The 21,113-nt window shown below is 39.9% G+C and overlaps 2 protein-coding genes across 2 annotated transcripts in view; both read right to left on the bottom strand.

The window, feature by feature from the left end:
• Positions 1-3,798, bottom strand: part of LOC124711322 (midasin-like) — a 146,908-nt gene extending 143,110 nt beyond the window's left edge. The window contains exons 1-2 of the mRNA XM_047241340.1: positions 3,514-3,798; positions 1,830-2,079 (exon numbers count right to left, since the gene is read on the bottom strand). Coding sequence (XP_047097296.1) covers positions 1,830-2,069 — 240 coding nt within the window. The 5' untranslated portion in view covers positions 2,070-2,079; positions 3,514-3,798. The remainder of the gene's footprint in view (positions 1-1,829; positions 2,080-3,513) is intronic.
• LOC124711323 (midasin-like) overlaps positions 3,680-21,113 on the bottom strand; it is a 128,124-nt gene continuing 110,690 nt past the window's right edge. Inside the window, exons 18-20 of the mRNA XM_047241341.1 lie at positions 19,221-19,381; positions 8,577-8,764; positions 3,680-3,807 (exon numbers count right to left, since the gene is read on the bottom strand). Coding sequence (XP_047097297.1) covers positions 8,608-8,764; positions 19,221-19,381 — 318 coding nt within the window. The 3' untranslated portion in view covers positions 3,680-3,807; positions 8,577-8,607. The remainder of the gene's footprint in view (positions 3,808-8,576; positions 8,765-19,220; positions 19,382-21,113) is intronic.

Here is a 21,113-nt window from a genome sequence, read left to right as displayed (position 1 = left end):
TAACCTTTAAGCTTATTATTTTTTAGCATATATTATCCTTTAAGATATATCAAACAAAAATGTATTGGTAAAATTTTAAATAATGGCTTAAATGGCTGGTCTTCGGGGTCTGACATTCCTCGAAGTGGCTGGTCCTCAAAGTGCTAAGTTTTGAATGAGAGTCAAATGTTCCACAACTTCAGAAATTAGTTGCTCATTCCCACACGTACCATGATTCATCCAGCATAAAAGGAAATTTACTTTGAGATAACGCTTCTCAAACCATCATTCACAATATTTTCCCATGACCCGTTAGAAATGTAAACAGTTGTGATATCACACTCTTCGAAAGCAGTTTGTTGTTAGGAAGTATTGCATAGTTTTCATCATTTTCATCATAAAGCCTTTGACCCCCTCCCCCTTTTTTTTGGTAAATGGTGCATTTTCTTTGCAACTAATGTTTATTCCAGTGTCATTCTCTCATGTTTTACTTCTGCAGTAGCAGGCTACAGTAAAATTCTTTTTACGGTATCAGTTCTTACCAGTCAAAATTACCGAAATTCAACTTAAAACTAAAACATTGAAAAATTACTGAAATTCTACAAAGTTGCTGGGTCCTTCCCTGATGAAAAAATTCCCACATTTTTCCTGGATTTTCTTGTTGTCCCTCTGTTCTGATACTCCATCCTGATCTACCCATCTAAGTTACTGTCATCATCATCATCATGGGCTGCACAAACTCACCAGTGCGTGTCCACATCACATTCATGTACCAAGTAACTGCATCCTCCCTCCCAGCCATCAGCCACACTACCTCAAGCCTCGCTCTTGCTTCATGACTCCTTTCTCCCCTCACCATTGCACTTGACAAAACACCTCACTTTTGTGTGTGTGTGTGTGTGTGTGTGTGTGTGTGTGGTGTACTCTAGCTCAGAAAAAGTACTTATAGCAATAGCTAGAAAAGTTTTGAGTCTTGTGTATATGCCAGTCGATGACTCATTGCCTCTATTATTCATAGAGTGTTTACCTTTGCATCTAAATTATGTATATACATCAAAGTGCACAAGATAATTCTTGAGATATTGTAGCCCAGCATCACTGAACAAGAGCAGTTTACAACAGTTGTTAACATGTATCACATTACTGTACTGCATTGTGCGGAAGTCAAATTTTACATAACATTCACATTTTTTGATATTATTAACTGGTTCTACAACAATATTCATCAATGCAGTAGCAGAATAAATCCACTGCACTCCTCAAAACTGAACTTGATCAGTAGCTAAACTTTTTATGTTGCTGCCACATTACTGAAAATGTGTATTTTTGAATAATAAGACACATTTTTGGACCAAAGTAAGTCACTGTACATCTTTACGGAGATTATTCTTATTTCTAGATTTGATTCCATGGATTGAGGTGTTGGTCTGAAATATATATCAAATTTCCTTAAGGAACAAATATGCTGGGATGCAGTAGTTACTATTCCAAGTCCTTTTAACAGGCCTCTGAAGGATATTCTTGAGTTCACATGTAAAATAATTCAAGCTATTCTTAGGACTTGGACAACTTTACATTGGATTGATGAGCTTGAAAATAAAAGTTTATTTTGGTGCATCAGTAGTTCTGTGGTATGCTCCCAACTGAATTTATTAACAAGTTGTAATTGGAAGAATTTAACACTGACATTGACTTCTATCCGTTTATCTTCATATTTTAGATATGGCATACAATGGGAGAAAATCTTTGACAAGTCTGAACCACATGTAGTTTACCTTTTCCGAGTTTGGTGAGAGAGAATTGGTTAGCAACAATTTATTAATCTGTCTTTCATTTAATCTAATACCAACCTGACTCAATGTAGGAAAATTTGGGAACTGCTCTAAGAGCTTACAAATATCACTTCGAATTCTCCTCAGCACAGGAAGGCATCGTGCAGTCTCCTCGATTTGCCCCGTTTGGTAGAAATCACTTTTTTCAACTCTTTTTCTGTGTGACTCTGTTGTCGCCAGTACCAGAAGACTTGCAATTAGTTTACTGTCAACAAAGCTGTTCTGTGACTGAAGAATATTTGGAATGTCTTCATGCATGTGTTCATACCTGTATTTGTATGAAAAAAAAAATTGCTTTTTGTTAAATATTTTTTGCATTTTCATCTCTGGAATAAAACATATTAGTTACAACATACAAATCACTGGAAAAAGGAACTACACGTTTTTTCTGTATTGAAGGCGTTTTACGGGAATTGCTACTGGGAGAGGCCAGTGGGCAGGTGTGCCACAAATTGTTGAAGAAATTACTGTTGCCATGGCTGAGAATACTGGGTACAATGTGTAATCTCCAAGCCATGCATAAGCTGTGTCACGACAGCTGAACATTCCACAGCCCACTGTTTGAAAAGTGTTGTGAGTAACTGTAAAACAGCACCTGTACAAACTTCAAGTTACTTGCCAACTTCTCCCTTGTGATAAATCCTGTTCTTCATGCAGCATCACAGCCAGAAATCATGCAATTAACACCTGTTATCCTCCTGCGTAGAAATTAAAATGTGCTTCTTTCATTGATTTACTTGTTATTTCTATTCTACATGTTCTTACAAGTATCTCCACAAAATTTCATTGTCCTAAGACCAGTAGTTTTTCATAGGGGTCCTCCCAAGTAGCAAAAGTTTAATTATAACAACCCTCTACTTTAACTTTTAGTCTTTAAAAAGTGAAACCTCCTTGTTGGTTCTACAGGTTATCAATTGATTTCATTCATTAGAAAAGAACTTTTCAAAGATTTAGGAGTGTGTTTCTTTGTGGCTTGAACTACATGTATCTCACCTTCTGTTACTTGACTCGACTGAAATTTTTTATGCAAATATTAAATTTATGACAGTGCAATATTACACCTTCATACAACATTAATTTAAGATAGAAACTTAAAAATACTTAAAAATGTGAGACAAATCCTAATACTTCGTCCAATTTTACTCAAAATTGATAACTGAGTGTTTACAGAGACGCAGATCACAAACTGCTGAGAATTACAAAATCAAAAAATAAAAAATAAATAAAATTAGTTTTTGTCAAAAGAAATTAATTACTGATTTCATTCTATTTCAAATATTACTTTATGTCTTACATACATGTGATGAAAATATGTGGAAGAATTACTGATGGAAGGAGAGTGAAGTGAGTGAGAGAGAGAGAGAGAGAGAGAGAGAGAGAGAGAGAGAGATATTGAGCTGTGCAGTGAGAGATGGGAAGTGTGAAAGCAAGACAGAGAATGAAACAGGACAAGGTGTGAATTAGAAAAAGATTGTGCTTAATACGTAGGGCAAGGGAGTGAGAAAAGAGGCAGGAAAGTGAGGGCTGGGGGTGGTGGGGGGGTGGGGTGGGGTGGGGGGGGTGAGAGATGGGATGAACTTGAGGGAGAGGAAGTATGGAGGTTGAACTGAATGAAAGGGATGAGTGTGAGGGCGGAGGGGCGAGGCCAAGAGGAACCAGTTATGTAATGTTATTATCTAATGAATTAATGTAGAAGCCAGACCTGAGGAGTAATGCCTTTGAAAAATCAGGTGTGTACTGTTTGGCTGATCCTTGAAGCCACAATGAGTGACTGAAGGCTCTTACAAGAGAACCGTGTAGCTTTACTACTGAGTAGAAATCATCTTCCGTTAATAAAGGATTTGTCTGCTGTGAATCCTTTGATGCCACGCTATCTGAAACTGGCCTGCTTTGTTCAAGGCTTTGTGGCTGGAATTCTGAAAAGTCTTGAGTGCTCCACACTGGAAAGAGTTTATTTAGCTCCTCTTCATTTTGTTGTTCTTCTGATACAGTACTCCTGTCACAACATATAAATAAACAAATAAATAACTGAAAAAGACATCAAAATTGCATCAACTCACTTTTGTAGGCTCAACTTCTTTTTATTATGAAAGTACAATAATTAAAGGGATACATTAAAATACTTTCATTTGCAGTGGGATACTTACCATTAGCAAGGGAAAGATTTTTGAAAAAGAGGGACTACTAAAGGAGACTGTGTGAAAGTCTCTCTGAACCATGGGATACAGAAGAGAGAGCAGGAAAGGACAAGAGGGAACTCAGCAATCAAGGATCTTGGATGACAGTACTGCATAGTTCTTGAAGATTATTATTTCTATTGGCCTTTTCCACTCTTGCACTACATTCAGGGAGGGCTATTATTAAAACAAGCTTTTTCTCAGGTTCTGCACATCTATACGTCAGCTGTCATCTGGCAAGTTCCATTTTTTGTCTTTATTTGGTTAGATTCATTTTTGAGATCCTTCTCTTTGTTCTGTTTCTCTGTTACTCACCAGGAAATTTTGTTATCAATATGTAGAAAATGGGATTTTCACCATACATTTTTCAAGTTCCCGTAAGACTGCAATCAAGCTGAAATATTTGCAATAAGCACCTACACCATCAAATAACATGCTATTTGATACTTATTTGATGTTATATTAATAACTTCTAAACATTACGCGCGGGCAGAGATGTCTTTTGCCTGGCTCTCAGTTCTTTCCAGAGAATGGCAGACACAGTGAAGACATTAACAACCGTAAATAAGACACGTCACGGTAAGTAGCAATTATCTTTTCCTACATTGTTGATATTCCTACCTGGAGTTTTCACTGTTTGAAGACATTAATAAAATAGGGGAATGTGTGTAATCTGGGTGGCTTCACCACGAAATATCCCTTTTGCTGACATATTAAGTGGTGTCATTCAAGCATTTCTCAAGTTTTCCAGTGAAACTGCAGAACAAATTTGTAGAGAAATGAGTCACATTCTTTTAAAATTCAAGCTGTCAGCACCAAACACGACTAGAGCTGAATGCAATGGCCTCCGTGCTCTTTGCAACAATCCTCTCGTCATCGTCCTGGTAGCTGACAAGGGAAATGCTGCTGACCTCATGGAATGAGCTGACTATGACACCAAAATCCAACAGATGCTGGAGGAAGACACGTACGAAAAATTCTCTCACGACCCAAAATACAGAATAGAGAGGAATACCTGGGGGCTTCTCAAACTGTCCTCGCTGGAAGAGAGAGTTATTAAAAACCTTCTCCCTCCGGCACTGACGTGAGACTACCCACATTCTACGGTCTGCCAAAGGTGCATAAGAAGGGTACTACTTTAAAGCCTATAGTGAGGACCAACGGACCACCAATCTCTAGATTTGCAACGCTTCCTCTTGATGTTTGTTTGACATCGCATGCCCCATATAAAAAATACGGTGGACTTCATCGATAGAATTAAATGTCTACACCTCGGTGACAGGGATATTGTGATTACCTTTGATGTGGTTTCCCTATTCACATGTGTACCCATCACAGACACTATAGACCTGCTGTCCCAGCTCTTTGATGTCACCATTGTAGATTTATTTAAACATACCCTCAAGTCATCTTTTTTTTACACGGTGGAGAATACTCCAACCAGACGGTCAGCATTGTGATGGGGAGCTCATTAGCCCCAGTTGTAGCCAACCTCTTTATGGAGCATTTTGAGGACATCACCTCGGACACGGCTCCTGCAGAGCCTAGGCGTTTTTATCAAGCTGACAACACTTTCATCATATGGCCTTGTGGGCATGAAAAGCTGGAAGGGCTCCTAGAACACATCATCAACACACACGACCACATAAAGTTCACGATGGAAGCACAGAAGGACAGTTCCTTGCCATTGCTGGACGTTCTTGTCCACTGTAAACCCAATGGATGCCTCGGTTATAGCATTTACTGCATGCCTATCCACACAGATTGGTATCGGCATGCCACCAGCTACCAGCACAAAGCAGAAAAACGGGCTGTTCTGAGGACCTCGGTATATCGAGCTGTAACTGTCCCAGACACCGAAAACCTGCAGAGGGAACTCAGCCACTTACGAAAAGTTTTCGAGGAAAATGGTTAAAATAAAAGACAAATTTCACAAGCAGTTTCATCCAAGCCACAACAGTAGAAAGCCTCCGAAGAAGACTCAATGAAGATTGCATTTTTACTGTGCATCTGGCAACTAATGAAGCCTGTGAAAGACAATACAGACCTCAGAATACCTGGAGTATACAAAATCAAAATACCGTGTGGGTGTGGACAGTTTTAGGTCAGTCAGACTGTCTGCACTATTGAACAGTGCCATATAGAACGTGAGAAGTGTTTTCACCTCTGCTGTCCTAAAATACCAGCTGTAGCAGAACATGCACTGGAAAACGGACAGTGAATTGCGTTTGACAATACCTCTATTATTAACAGACTGACAGAATAATGAATGAAGTAATAGAGATCAAAATATTTGACAACACCATCAATAAAGACAGTGGATCCTGTGATTGGGGAGTTGAAGCTGGCAAGGTGGTCGCGCAACCGAAACATTGCCATATATGGTGTGGGGCGTCACTGACAACGGCATGGCTATATAAGCGCAGCTACTGCATTCACACAACAGTCAACCGATGGAAAGGAGGAAATCTCTGCTGAAAGTTCGTGGACCGTAAACCACTTTATGTGGCTTGAAATCTGAAAATATTTTATTAATGGATATCTCCAGAAGAGTGTGTATTTTTACATGGTGAAGACAGCTAGCTACCCTCATGAAGTTCAGCACAGTTGTCTATTGGCAGCATCATTCCGAGGAAAAGGTTGAAGTCCTCTGGATTGGAGTTGAGTGATAGGTCTAAACAGAGGTTTTGTGATGAGACGGGCTCCAGATTCCTCCGACTTGCACTACTCGGGGGAAACTTGTAAAGTCGGCCTCGGCGCTACGTACCACAAATGGCCACTTGAGCGGCAGAGGTTGTGTGGATTGCAAATTTTTATTTTTATTTATCTATGTACTTTTTGTGTTAAGTGAATCTTTGAGGCATCCAATAGAAAAAATAAGCATCAGATAAACCAATTATCTCAACAGACCAATTAGCAAATCCGGAGAGTAAGAATCTCAAAATATCACTTGTGAACTGCTACAGTATCCACAGCAAAGACCCAGTGCTCATACCTTTCATATGAAGTACTCACCTTCGTGACTTACTAGAAAACCGAGAGTTGGTTGAAATTGGAAGTGGAGACTAGTAAAATTTCTGACAACACATGGAATTCGCGTTCAAAAGACATATAAAACTCTAATGGATGAAGAGAGTTTATGGTGACAAGCAGAAACATTAGCTCTAGCAGGGTCCAAAATGAATTCAGCTGCAAAATAATACAGACAAGAGCAAACAAGATTGGTGGACTTTGATTCACTATTAGATGTCTCTACTGCTCATCAGATTCAGAAATGTGCTTGGTATCACTTAAAAATAAACTAAACTGGGTAACACAAAACTACCCCAGGGATATGGTAGTAGCAGAGGGTGACTTCAACCTGCCCAGTATAAAATGGGAAGATTATGCGTATGTTATAGGTGGTAAAAACAACCGGTCTTAAGGTAATCCTGAATACTATGTCTGCAAATGAACTGATAGAGCAAAATATAATAACTGGTGCATCCACAAGAAGGGTCATGTGTGAAGCCTACAGGTGTTATCATTGTCAGATTCTGCTGAAAAATCTATCAGAAAATCCCAGGAAGTTCTGGTCAATGAGTGAGTCAAAATTTTACATTCCACTGCTCGTGGATCGATCTGGTGTTGAAACTGAAGTCAGCAAAAGAAAGGAGAAACATTGATATATGTAGATATAGATTTAAATGTTAGACTAGATGGTACATGGAAGAAGGATTCCAAGAGATAAGAAACACTGAGACAATGGCTTGATGGAAGATGGAGAGACAATATTAGGAAGCATGCAAGAGCAATACTGATGTATATTACTGACAACCAAGATGATCTAAGTACTTAGGTGAAAGTACTGTCAAAGGTGGACGTTGAAAGGACATCCTGAAATAAGTCTTCCTGATGGCCTGGCAATCACTTTAGTTTCTCTTTATTAAAATTCAAGGATTATCACTACTGTCCTTAGAGGGAAAGCAAGTGAACAACATTTATTGGGAAAGATCTTGAGCGATTAAAAACTGACCAAAAACACGATTCACGACATAGATCAGTATAGGACGCTTATTAGAGCATCTGATCCTCTGCATTTACTAAAAACAGTGGAAATGTGTATAGAAACTAGAGTGAGATTGACTCAGGAATTAAAAACAACTATTCTGCCAGGAGAAAAGAAAAGAAGATTGGAGTTTTAACGTCCCATCTACTTCGAGGTCATTACAGACGGAGAACAAGTTTGGAATGTTTCGAGTATGGTGATGGAAATTAGCCTTGGCCTTTCAAAGGAACCATCCTGGCACCCGTCTGGAGCAATTAAGGGGAATCAAAGAAAACATAAATCTAGAGGGCTGGACGTGGATTTGAATCATTACCCAGTGCGTTAATCACTGCGCTACCCTCGCTCAGTCATTGTGTCGAGATGACAGAGCACGGGACAAAGAGGGAAATCTTGCCAAGATTAATAACCGTGTGGTCCAGTGTATGTCTAGAGGAATATTACAATAATAACAATAACAGCACCACAATATTTTTCAAATTTGTTAAACATAAAAGGTTGTTAATAGAAACAAAGATAAGGCTAAAGGAAATTGTGACTCACTTGTGTACATAAAGATGCTTCTTTCTCCTTCTCACGAAACCGTTTTTTCATCATCCTGTTTCTTCCAAATGGACACAACATATTTCAGATGGTTATGTAAATGTGCCCATACTTTCCTGCAGTTATCATTGTAGTTACCCATAACAGACATCAGACATCCGAGGTCATGCAAGCTAGCCATGCACTGCCTGTAATGGTATTTACAACTAGAAGTACACTTAGTATATAATTAAAATAACTGAATCAGGCACAATAATATCAATTAGAACAAGTTGATTCTTTGCCTTTAAATTAACTAATGATGGTGATAATAATAACTACAATAACATTTCAACAAAGTATGTATGAAACTGCCTTAATTACATAAAAAGCTCACAACAAATAAACTGACTGAACTCTGACGTGAAACAATCCATATACTGATGACTACATACTTGCTACATTTGGAATTAGTTGATCAGTTTAGTAAATTGCAATTTGTTCACAACATGAAAGATAATAAACAAGTCGAAAAGTGACTCCTCAAATAACCCCAAAATATTTTATTTTTTTGAAGTTCTCTCTCATGACTGATTCATAAGACAAATAAATATCAGCAAGGACACCAGAGCTATAATGAAACAGGGACAAAGTTGCTTACAATTTATGCCACAGGCGAAGCCTTTTTTCTTTATTTTCTTCCACCGATATATGCTATACGATAAGCAATCTCTAGTAAAACAACAACCGCAGTTGCAGTCCTCTGTACCTTCCCCACATTTAATCCAGATATAAATTACTTAAACATATGGGAGTAGAAAATGACAATGAGTTCAAAGAGTGATAAAAATCAATTACGACTAACCACGAGCAATGCATAAAATCGTGTAAGAGACTACGACTGATGGGTGAGGCGGCATCTATAGAAACTGCGCTGTTATTTCAAGCACCCACCCCAGCACATTTGACTACACGTTAATGTGAAGTCAAACTGTTACCCCTCAGATCTCACTTATTATTGGCAAGGACTAACAGCTTAGATATGCTTAACGATATAGTATAGCTATTACTCATCACTCATGAAGTGATTAATGTACTTCCAAATAATGTGGCTGCAATTTGCTGTGTACTACTCTTTGATTTTGAAATTATCTCGACATTTGATTGTATACACTGTCAATACTAGGCATTGCCATCAGACAACAATTTCAATCCTATGTAGCTTCCTCAGTCAAAAATCTTTGAACGTAATTTATTTTCAACTGGCACATTTGAGTTCCTCAGTGCAAGAGAATGGAATGATACGACACAGGAAACCGTGTCTCCCAATTCACTCAGCCAATAAAAAATGAGGTGTCATATACAGAGGTACTATAGATGATTCATTTGTTTTCAAAGTTCTATATTTTCCAAAGTATTACACTTACAAAGACAAAAGACTGCTACTCACCATATGGAGGAGCTGATGAGTTGCAGACTTGCACAACAAAAAGACAGCTAAATAAACGCTGTCCCCTCCATTCTCTACTTTCCTCCTTTTCCACTGCCCTCCCGACAAACCCCCTGACTGCACTTACTGGCACTACTGTTCCCACCAAGTTCCTGCGTGCTCCCACAAACAGCACTACACCCTTCACCACTCCTATCCTGCTATCCCCCACCACCACCACCACCACCACCACCACCACCACCACCACCACCACCCAGATTGCCTCTCAAATCAGGTGCAGTCGCTCACAGTCTGGTCTTGGTGGCCGCCACGAAAGTGTGTGCGTTTTCTACACTAGAAGAAAGCCTTTTGTTCAGTAGTCTTCTTGTAGTGCCTGTCTGTGACTCAACAACTCCTCTGTATGGTGAGTAGCAATCTATCACATCTTTCATTTTCCTAATATCGTTATTATTCTATTGTGGATTTTCCATTGTTTGACACGTACAAATATGACTGATGCACGAACAGAACAGTAAACTCACTCAGTTTGCACTATGTCCACTAGCTGGTGTTATGAGTGCAAGTATTGACAAAATGTTGACAATGCAAAAAAGAGATTTTTTTGTGTTGCAATATGTGAGATGTTTATCTGTTACAACAGTGCAGTATACACGCAGAAGGAATTACAAAACCGAAACGCCACGTAAACAGAGCACCGCGTGTCGGTATCAACAATTTATGGGCACTGGTTGGAGAAGGTGAGGGAAAGTTTCGTACACGGTCCAAAAAAATCAGTGGCTCACACAAGACACAAACTTAGGATACTGCAACAAACTGTGGGAACATTTTTCGACAGTGGTTAAATTTCAAACCATAATGTCTGTAGCTTGTGCAATAACTAAAATCAGAAAATTATTGCTTTCACTTGTCATCACAATGCAGAAACCACTTGACATGAACATTTTGCCCCAAGCTGATATTCAGCAATGAAGCAGCCTCCCATTTATCTGGAAAGGACGATCACCACAATGTGAGAATGTGGGGCACTGAATATCCTCACGAAATTGCAGAACACGACAAGATTCAACAAAGGTTAATGTTTTCTATGCTGTCCCACAGACAAAGCCATACGGACCATTTTTCTTCTGTGAGAAAATGGTTCAAATGGCTCTGAGCACTATGGGACTCAACTGCTGAGGTTATTAGTCCCCTAGAACTTAGAACTAGTTAAACCTAACTAACCTAAGGACATCACAAACATCCATGCCCGAGGCAGGATTCGAACCTGCGACCGTAGCAGTCTTGCGGTTCCAGACTGCAGCGCCTTTAACCGCACGGCCACTTCGGCCGGCTCTTCTGTGAGAAGACTATGACAATTACCTCTTACCTCGATGTGTTGCTGTTATCACTGTTTCCACTACTGACTGCTGATTCCATGAATTTAAGATTCCAACAAGATGAGGCACATCTCACTAGGGCATTGAAGTTCAACCCAATCCAACGTTTGCATCGCTGGATTGGACATAGCGGTGAAGATGATGTGGCTCTGTTTCCTTGTCTGTACCCTCACCCCCCCACCCGGTTGCTTGACCTAATGCTTTGTGACTTTTTTCTTTGGGAGTACATTAACGACTGTATTTACATACCCCACACTGCCATGAACACCGAAACAGCCCAGACAATGTATCAGTGCTGCTCTGATATGACAGGATATTGTTACATCACATATGGAATGAAACTGACTACCGCTCAGATGTGTGTCACACGATGAAAGCATCACTTGTAGAACATCTGTAGAGTGCAGTATGCAAATTTGGTAAGTTTACAGTTCTATTCATGTATCAATTATATCTGCACATGTAACACTTTGGAAAATACAGAGCTTTGAAAATGATTTAGTAGCCCTGCATATCCCTCAAAAATCCACTTTTACAATAGGTTAAGTTGCAATACTACAGTAATCATATAGCTGTATAGCATCAGATTACAATGTGAAAGCTGTCTGTTTAAACTGCATAGGTCTGGGTACTAGTTTCTGCAAGACAGTAGCAACAATGTCTTCAAAGAAAGTTTAAAACTGATGAAGAACAACAAAATAATAAATCAGTTCTGAATAGCATTGACATGACTTCTAGATGAGCAAAAGGAATAGGCAATGAGCTAATATTCATCCCTCCTCCTCCCAGCCCCCCCCCCCCCCCCCCCCCCCCCCAGCAAAAAAGCTTTTCCCATCATTGCAGAGACGTACACTCCAAATCAAGGAAACACTGGCATGCCTTAAATTCCCACCACACTTCAAGCATGATGCATCAGCACTTCTGACAGTGCACCATGTGCGCTTGTCCATTAGTCTTCCACCAGAATTAACATCCACTGTGGAAACACATAGTTCACAACAAGAATGCTGAGTTTCCACAAACTTCAAAAACTGTTTTGCATGAGATTGTCAGAAATTGCAGAAATGTTCACAAATTGTACTCCCATTGAATTCCAAAAACGCTTATTGATGTCCATAAAACGAAGCAACTTGGCAGTGTTTTGACATTTTTTTACCCAATACAGAGATGAGGGAGATGAATTCTTTAAAAAAATTGTAACCAGTGATAGTACTAGGGTTTATCATGCCAGTCCAGAATCAAAACATTCCATCAATGAAGTCGAGGCACCTATGATACCCCAAAAAACAAAAATGCAAGACAACATTGTCAGCACAAAAACATCACGTGTACTTTTTTGCTTCCCAGAGGTGAAACCGACAATGTGGTATGACACTGCCAAAAAAAACATGGCATGCTCAGCCAAGCACTGTGTTGCTTCGTGACAACACAAGTCCCCGTTTTTCTGGTGTCACTCATAACGTTATTCAACGGTTTGACCGAGAGCAGTTCGACCACCTGCCATACAGCCTCCATTACACACCTTGTGGCTACCACTTGTTCTTCAGCTTTAAGTGTGCTTTCGGAGGAAGCTTTTTTGATTGTGACGAGGATGCAAAAAACGATGTTCAGCTGTGGCTGTCTTCACTGTCGGCATCTTTTCATGAAAAGCACATAGAAAAAATGTTTTTTTTTTCATTATGTCAAATGTCAACAAAGGTGATATGCCTCATATATACAGAATGCATACTTAGGCAACATCAATTTTTTTAAATTTTTTTATTGGCTCCTTGCTTCCATAGGCAACATTTTTTTCCGTGTTATGTATGTACACATTTCCTTTACAATATACTGCTGAATTGTAGTATGCAATGTTTTTATGACAAACACTCACAGGCTCTTTCACAGTATTAAGTTGGTGCATAAGTGCATAGCCCTTTTGCTTTGCATGTTGTTACTTAGGTCGTGATGGATTTATTTATCAGTTATAATATTTGATTTGTAGTTCACTGTAGTTATTTGAGTTGTCATTTTGTCATTTGGAGATAGTGAGTGGGGCTGTGGGTGCTAGACAATGGAATGCCAACTGGGGACATCAGAACATTTCCAACATATTCTTCTGTTCGAATTCAATATAGGGGTGACAGCACCAGAGGCAGCCACAAACATTAGTGCAATATATGAGGATAATTTTGTTGGGCAGAGCATGGCAAGAAAACAGTTTTCTCATTTTAAGGAGGACCATTTTGACATTAGTGACTCTACATTCAGGAAGACCTTCAAGGTTTGATGAAGATCGTTTAAGCACATTGATCCACAATTGTCCATGTCAGTGCACTGTTTGAGAACTGGTATGCTATACGCCAAAGTCACAAAAATCAGCAAGTGGCCTTACGTGCATCTCTTGCTTGCTTGTCATCAATTGGCTCTTGAACAACACTAGTCATTTCAAATCCTGTATCGTTACTGGTGACTAGAAATGGTATCCTTCTGTTAATCTGAGGAAAATTAAGGAAAGGTCAAGCCCAAACAAAGCAGCAAATTCCTGTACAAAGACCTGTTCAAATACACAAGTTTTTGTGCCTTTTAAGGGGAATTCTTCCGAAATTGTGTGCTTAAGCGTATTAGATACTACGATTCTACTAGAAGAAAAACACTATTCACATATCCATCAAAAGATATTTTAAAGTTCTTGTGCAGATGGAAAATATCATCGCGGTAAAGCCCTGTGTCAACAGTTTCTGTGGCGACACATTTTATAAACAAAAAATTTTGATTACATCTGTGTAGAAATTTCTATTGTATGGTGCTGCAAAGATCATGTGATGCATATCTTTTCTAAATGATTCTTCATTACATGAAATTTTTCAATTGTATTACACACAGAGCAACTGACATGTCGTGGCAGGGACAGTGAACTAGTGGAGTTAGCACACATTCTCCTCTACTTGCTGTGCTAACAGCATGGATTGTCATTTTTATACTGATAATCCTGCACTGACTGGTTATTGATCCTTGCTCTCTGTATCATCATAATGGTGTGGTAGTCCTATTTTTAATAGAGTTAGTACTGTGTGCGATACCAAATGATGTACCCAGATTCTTGTTGGTGACACAGCAGTTATTACATCCACACCATGAGAATTTTTCTTATTTTTGTACTGCTGAATTTTCAGTGCCCTCATAGTACATTCACCAAGTTTTCATTCTTGTGTTGGGGTACCACTTGTGGGGTACACGTATACACAGCTGTATGTGGTATGCACAGCGTTATTTGTATAACTATATACAGAGCAGAATCTATAAATACCATCAAATGGGTCATCAGCTACGTGCAGACTAGTTTTCTTAAAACAAATAGTTTGCTCTATTTTCTGGTAAATCTCCGCCTCAAAAATGCCTGATCCCCAGTGTAGAAATGTGGGGTGGTGACATTACTACATTACTTTATTATTATTAGTGTAAGTGGCATATGGCGAACAGGTTATCTAAAAGATTATGGGGGAAAAAATGATTGATAAGGTAACCTGAATCCACCAAGCTTTCGCTCCCATACAACAACCACCAAGCTTTCGCTCCCATACAACAAAGTTGGTTGAAAGATTGAGCAGTGCACAGATAACTTAGTCTTGGTACTGACTTCCTTCTTGCAGAAGAGAGTTGATCGTAGCTGAGCGCTCACTGCATTAGCTTTGCTACATCTTGCTTCCAGTTCTTTCTCTATGTTGCCATCCTGTGAGAATATGCATCCTAAGTTCTTGAAACCATCCACCTGTTATAACTTTATTCCTCCTATTTGGCACTCAATCCATTTAGGTGATGCTAATCTTCATACCATAGTCCTTACATTTCTGACCTAGCTCTGAAATATTACTTTGCAAACTTTCAATCGAATCTGCCATCACAACTAAGTCATCCACACATGCGAGACTGCTTATTTTGTGTTCACATATCTTAATCTCACCCAGCCAGTCTATTATTTTCAACATATGATCCATAAATAATATGAACAACAGTGGAGACAGGTTGCAGCCTTGTCTTGCCCCTGAAACTACTCTGAATCATGAACTCAATTTACCGTCAACTCTAACTGCTGCCTGACTATCTATGTAAAGACCTTTAATTGCTTGCAAAAGTTTGCCTCCTATTCCATAATCTCGTAGAACAGATAATAACTTCCTCCTTGGAACCCAGTCATATGTCTTCTCTAGATCAATAAAGCATAGGTAAAATTCCCTGTTCCACTCGTAACACTTCTCCATTGTTTGCCATAAGCTAAAGATCTGGTCCTGACAACCTCTAAGAGGTCTAAACCTGCACTGATTTTCATCCAATTTGTCCTCAACTAATACTCGCACTTTCCTTTCAACAATACCTCAGAAGATTTTACCCACAATGCTGATTAAAGAGATACCTCTGTAGTTGTTACAATCTTTTCTGTTCCCATGTTTAAAGATTGGTGTGATTACTGCTTTTGTCCAGTCTGATGGAACCTGTCTTGACTCCCACGCCATTTCAATTATCCTGTGTAGCCATTTAAGACCTGACATTCCACTGTATTTGATGAGTTCAGACTTAATTTCATCCACCCCAGCCGCTTTATTGCACTGCAATCTATTGACCATTTTCTCCACTTCCTCAAATGTGATCCTATTTCCATCATCATTCCTATCCCATTGTACATTGAAATCTGAAACATTACTGATTGTATTTTCACCTACATTGAGCAACTCTTCAAAATATTCCCTCCATCTGCCCAAGGCATCAACAGGATTCACCAGCAGTTTTCCTGACCTGTCCAAAATACTTGTCATTTCCTTCTTACCTCCCTTTCGAAGACTGCTAATTACACTCCAGAATGGTTTTCCAGCAGCTTGACCCATAGTCTCCAACCTGTTTCCAAAGTCTTCCCAAGGTTTCTTCTTGGATGCTGCAATTATCTGTTTGGCTTTGTTTCTTTCTTCAACATAACTTTCTCTGTCTACCTGAGTTCTAGTATGTAGCCATTTTTGATACGCCTTCTTTTTCCTTTTACAGGCTGCCTTGACTGTGTCATTCCACTAAGCTGTTTGCTTCATCCTATCTTTACACACTACTGTTTCAAGACATTCTTTAGCCACTTCTAGCACTGTGTCCCTTTACCTTGTCCATTCCTTTTCCAATAACTGTAATTGACATTCAACTAACTGGTACCTTTCCGAGATCGCTGTTATGTATTTGTGCCTGATTTTCTTATCCTGAAGTTTCTCCACTCTTATCCTCCTACATATGGACCTGACCTCCTGCACTTTCGGCCTCACAATCCCAATTTCACTGCAGATTAAATAATGATCAGTGTCATCACAGAATCCCTGAATACTTGTGTGTCCCTCACAACCTTCCTGAATTCCTGATCTGCTATTATATAGTCAATGACAGATCTGGTTCCACTGCCTTCCCAAGTATACCAGTGAATGTTCTTATGTTTAGAAAAGGAGACTGTGATTACTAAGCCCATACTGGCACAGAAATCCAAGAGTTGTTTCCCGTTCCTGTTGGCCTCCATATCCTCTCCAAATCTACCCATAATCTTTTCATACCCTTCTGTTCGATTTCCAATCCTGGCATTAAAATCACCCATGAGCACAACACTGTCCTTGTCCTTTACTCTAACAACACATCACTGAGTGTGTCATAAAAACTATCCTTCTTATCTTGATCTGTCCCTTCACAATGCGAATATACTGACACAATCCTAATTTTCTTGCTAGACACCGTCAAATCTATCCACATCAGTCGTTCGTTTACATACCTTATTGCAACTATGTTGGGTTCCATTTCTTTCCTGATGTAAAGCCCTACACCCCATTGTGCTATTCCTGCTTTGACTCCTGACAGGAAGACCTTGTATTCTCCCACTTCCTCTTCTTTCTCACCTCTTACCCGAATGCCACTAACAGCTAAAATGTCCAACCCCATCTTACTTGCAGCCTCTGCCAGCTCTACCTTCTTCCCAGAGTAGCCCCCATTGATATTAATAGCTCCCCATCTCGTTATCATTCGTTTGCCGAGTCGTGTCTTAGGATTCCCTGGTTTGTCAATTAGAGGTGGGAGTCCGTCACCTCCAAAGGTCCGAGGCATTTTGCTCTGATTGTTGCCAGCATCATATTTAAAGTACCAGAGAAGCAGGTTGCTGGCCTTACTTCCCCCTAACGGTTGAGGGACTAACCAGTGGATTTGGTAGTCTTTGCTGTCTGAGCACAAAGGTGACCACGACTCAGAAGATGTCCGAGATGCCCAGTCTTATTCCAAAGTAACTGGTATTCCAACTGTCAGGACTACTTACTTGGACACTCATACATTGCCCGTGGTTCATGAACTAGGACATGACAACAGGAACCCACACCATGAACCACCAAGATATCGTCTTGATGCAGAAAAACTCCTTTCACCCTCAGCAAGCCTGTGAGACAGATCTAGAGCTGCTTTCACCACTTTACTTATCTGGGGATATTTTGACTCTCCTGTCACGCATTTCATACTGAAGAATTGGCTCCAATAACTGCCACTTGGAGTTTGTGTTATACTTTAACTTATGCTGGTTTCCAACTGGAGAAGTTTCCATTCACCCACTAGCTGATTGCAATCAATATCCTGCAGTAATGCTTTTGTGATCTTTACAATATCACTTGTACTTACTGCTGACATTCTGTTACATGAATGAAGACATCAAAAATGCTGTAGATTGCTTGGCCCTGCGAGGATAGCTTTAAGAATAACATATTTACAAGGCTCAGTAAAATACATCCTAAACCATATAAAGAACTTAAGGCAGTCCATTTCAGATGCCTACTGAGTAGTCTCTATTCAGTAAAATACCTCCTAAACTGTGTCAAGAACTTAGGGCAGTCCATTTCAGATGCCCACTGGGTAACCTCTGCTAAAACACCATCATCACAAAACATGTCTTCTAGATGTAGTGAACTGGATTCCTGAAAAATATCTTCTGATAGTTCACAAGCCTTTAATACTAATGGTTTTCATATTCTTCCTATCAACACGTGAACAAGTCCCTATATTTCACTGTGAAGCAACTGTATCAATGGCTCCATTTTCTGTAATGTTCCAATGAAGTGGGTAAAAATGTGTGCAGTGAACAAACAAATTCTCTCTCTCTCTCTCTCTCTCTCTCTCTCTCTCTCTCTCTCTCTCTCTCTCACACACACACACACACACACACACACACACACACACACACACACACACACACACAAACTCGAAGAAAAGAAAGTGACTACAAGCAATAAAAGTGACTTGTTGGTAAAACTGCTGCCAACCATATGAACAGACCTTTTATTTAAATGAAATAATTATGGTTACGTAAATTATATTATGAAATAAAAGGTAAGACAGGCTATACAAATATACTGCAATTTTTTCGGGATGCATGGAAAAAGCAACTATAATACAGTCTAGCAGACCAACATATTTGTTCCTGTTATACGGTATGTCACTGATTCTGACTGGTATATTCTGTGTCATTTCACACTCAGGAAAAATTCATGCTGAAAATCATTAACTAGTCATCACAGTGCCTGTTACAAATAAACTACATAGTAACAGCATGATAAGTAACATTTAATTTGTGTGTGCTCTAGATCCTCTCATGTGAAGTGTTGAATCAGAGTATCTGCATGTCTTTTCTTTCTTTCTTAAGCTTAATCATTTAATGTTAGTTAAAAAAAAAAACCACCACCACCAAGCAGTTTAATGAAAACCCTGTGAGTGCAGTATTTAAAGGCAGATCTAACTTTTCAAAAACTTGACAATTATTTCACAAAGTAATTTAGTCAAAAGTGTGTATGCACTGCAAATACTCACTGAAAACTCCAGTCACTTCCTGAGCTTGACTTCAATAGAATTTCATTGACTGTTTGATAAACAGTACCAATAGAAGGATAACAAAGCAGTTTCCAAGTATCATCATTTGGTTCAATAAGTTTATGGATCACACTGCACTGTACTTCAATGGCATATGAAACCTGTGTCACAAATGAAGAGTAACAACACGTAACGAAATATAAAAATGAGATTGTAGACAAGAGCAAATAAGCAACAATATAATGCATCAAGGCACAAACAATACAAAGAACAGAATAAATGAAAAGAGTCGTACTAACTTTCACAATCATCATTTCTTGTATCTTTAGGGGCACTAAGAAAAGCTATATGCTCTGCCAATTATTTGCCTCATCTACCTATAAATGTTGCCAGAGTGATCCCATCCCAGACATCCAACATAACCTCCAATCCAAAATGCTTCAAGCCTTAGGCTCTTCCCAGAACCTCACCCCAATGACACACCCACCTTCTACATGCTCCAACAACCCTGGAAGCCCCATTGTGACCGGTTATTGTGGCTCCACTGAAAGAATTTTGGCCCTCACTGGCCAACACCTCCAAACAACTGTTTGTAACCTAGCCTTCTATGTCAAAGGTACCATCCACTTTCTTCACCAAGTCTTCACCAACCACACCCCTTTACCTTCTGGAGCCTTACACATTACTGTTTATGCCACCTCCCAACACACAAACATCCATCGACCCCACAGTCCTATCGCTACTGAACACTACCATTGCCATTGTCCTTCAGACTCCAAACCCACTACCCCTCATATACCTTATCAACTTTATTCTAACACACAACTACTTCTCCTTTGAAGGGTAAGTATACAAAAAAATCTGCAGCACAACCATGAGCATCTGCATGGCGCCCTCCTATGCCAACTGTTTATGGACCACCTGCAGGAGACCTTCCTAGCCTCCCAAAACGCCAAACCCCTAGCCTGGTTCAAGTTCGCTGATGATATCTTCATGATCTGAACTCAGGACCATGACATGTTGTCTTCATTCCTATACAACCTCAACACCTTCTCTCCCAGCCGCTTCACCTGGTACTCCCTAACCCAGTGTGCCACCTTCCAGGATGTTGGCCACCTCCTCCCTGATGGCTCCACCCACACCTCTGTCCATATTAAACTCACCAACCGCCAACAGCACCTGCACTTCGACAACTGTAATCCATTCCACACCAAAAAATCACTCCCATACAGCCTGACCACCCAGTGATGCTGTATCTGCAGCACAAGAACGCATTCGCCAAGCATGCTGACAGTCTCATGAAGGCTTTCAGAGAGAGGCACTATTCCCCTGACCTAGTCTGCAAACAGATCTCCTATGCCACTTCTTCTCACAACCCCAATCATCTCACCACCTCTAAGTACCAGCCACAAAGGAATGCCCCCTTCCTCATCCAACACCACCTCGGACTGGAACATCCTTCGCCAGGGCTTTGGTTACCTGTCACCGTGCCCTGATACGAGGGATATCCTAACCAAGATACTGCTCACCCTTCCTAAAGTGGTATTCTGTCACCCAACCAACCTCCACATCATTCTAGTCCATTTCTATGCCACGCATAATCCCAACCCCATGCCACAGAGATCATATCCCTTCCAATGCTGTGTTTATTAGCAGTCTAGTCCCTGCACCCACTTCCAGACTGCATTCTTCTCCTGCCCCCACCCATACAATGCTATTCCTTCCCTTGCCAGTTCCCTCCAGAGTGCTGCTTCTGTTCTACATGACAGTCGCATTTTAATCTGAGCTGCCAGATATGGTGGTCACGTGTGTGCGAGATGTGTGCTTGCTTGTGTGAATGAATGTGTGCGTGTTTCTTTTTCTGACGATGGCTGTGGCAGAAAGCTGATGACT

The sequence above is a fragment of the Schistocerca piceifrons genome, chromosome 8 (genome assembly GCF_021461385.2).
Source record: "Schistocerca piceifrons isolate TAMUIC-IGC-003096 chromosome 8, iqSchPice1.1, whole genome shotgun sequence".
Lineage (NCBI taxonomy): Eukaryota > Metazoa > Arthropoda > Insecta > Orthoptera > Acrididae > Schistocerca > Schistocerca piceifrons.
The sequence above is the reverse complement of the archived record's forward strand: the minus strand, read 5'-3'. Positions and strand labels throughout refer to the sequence as shown.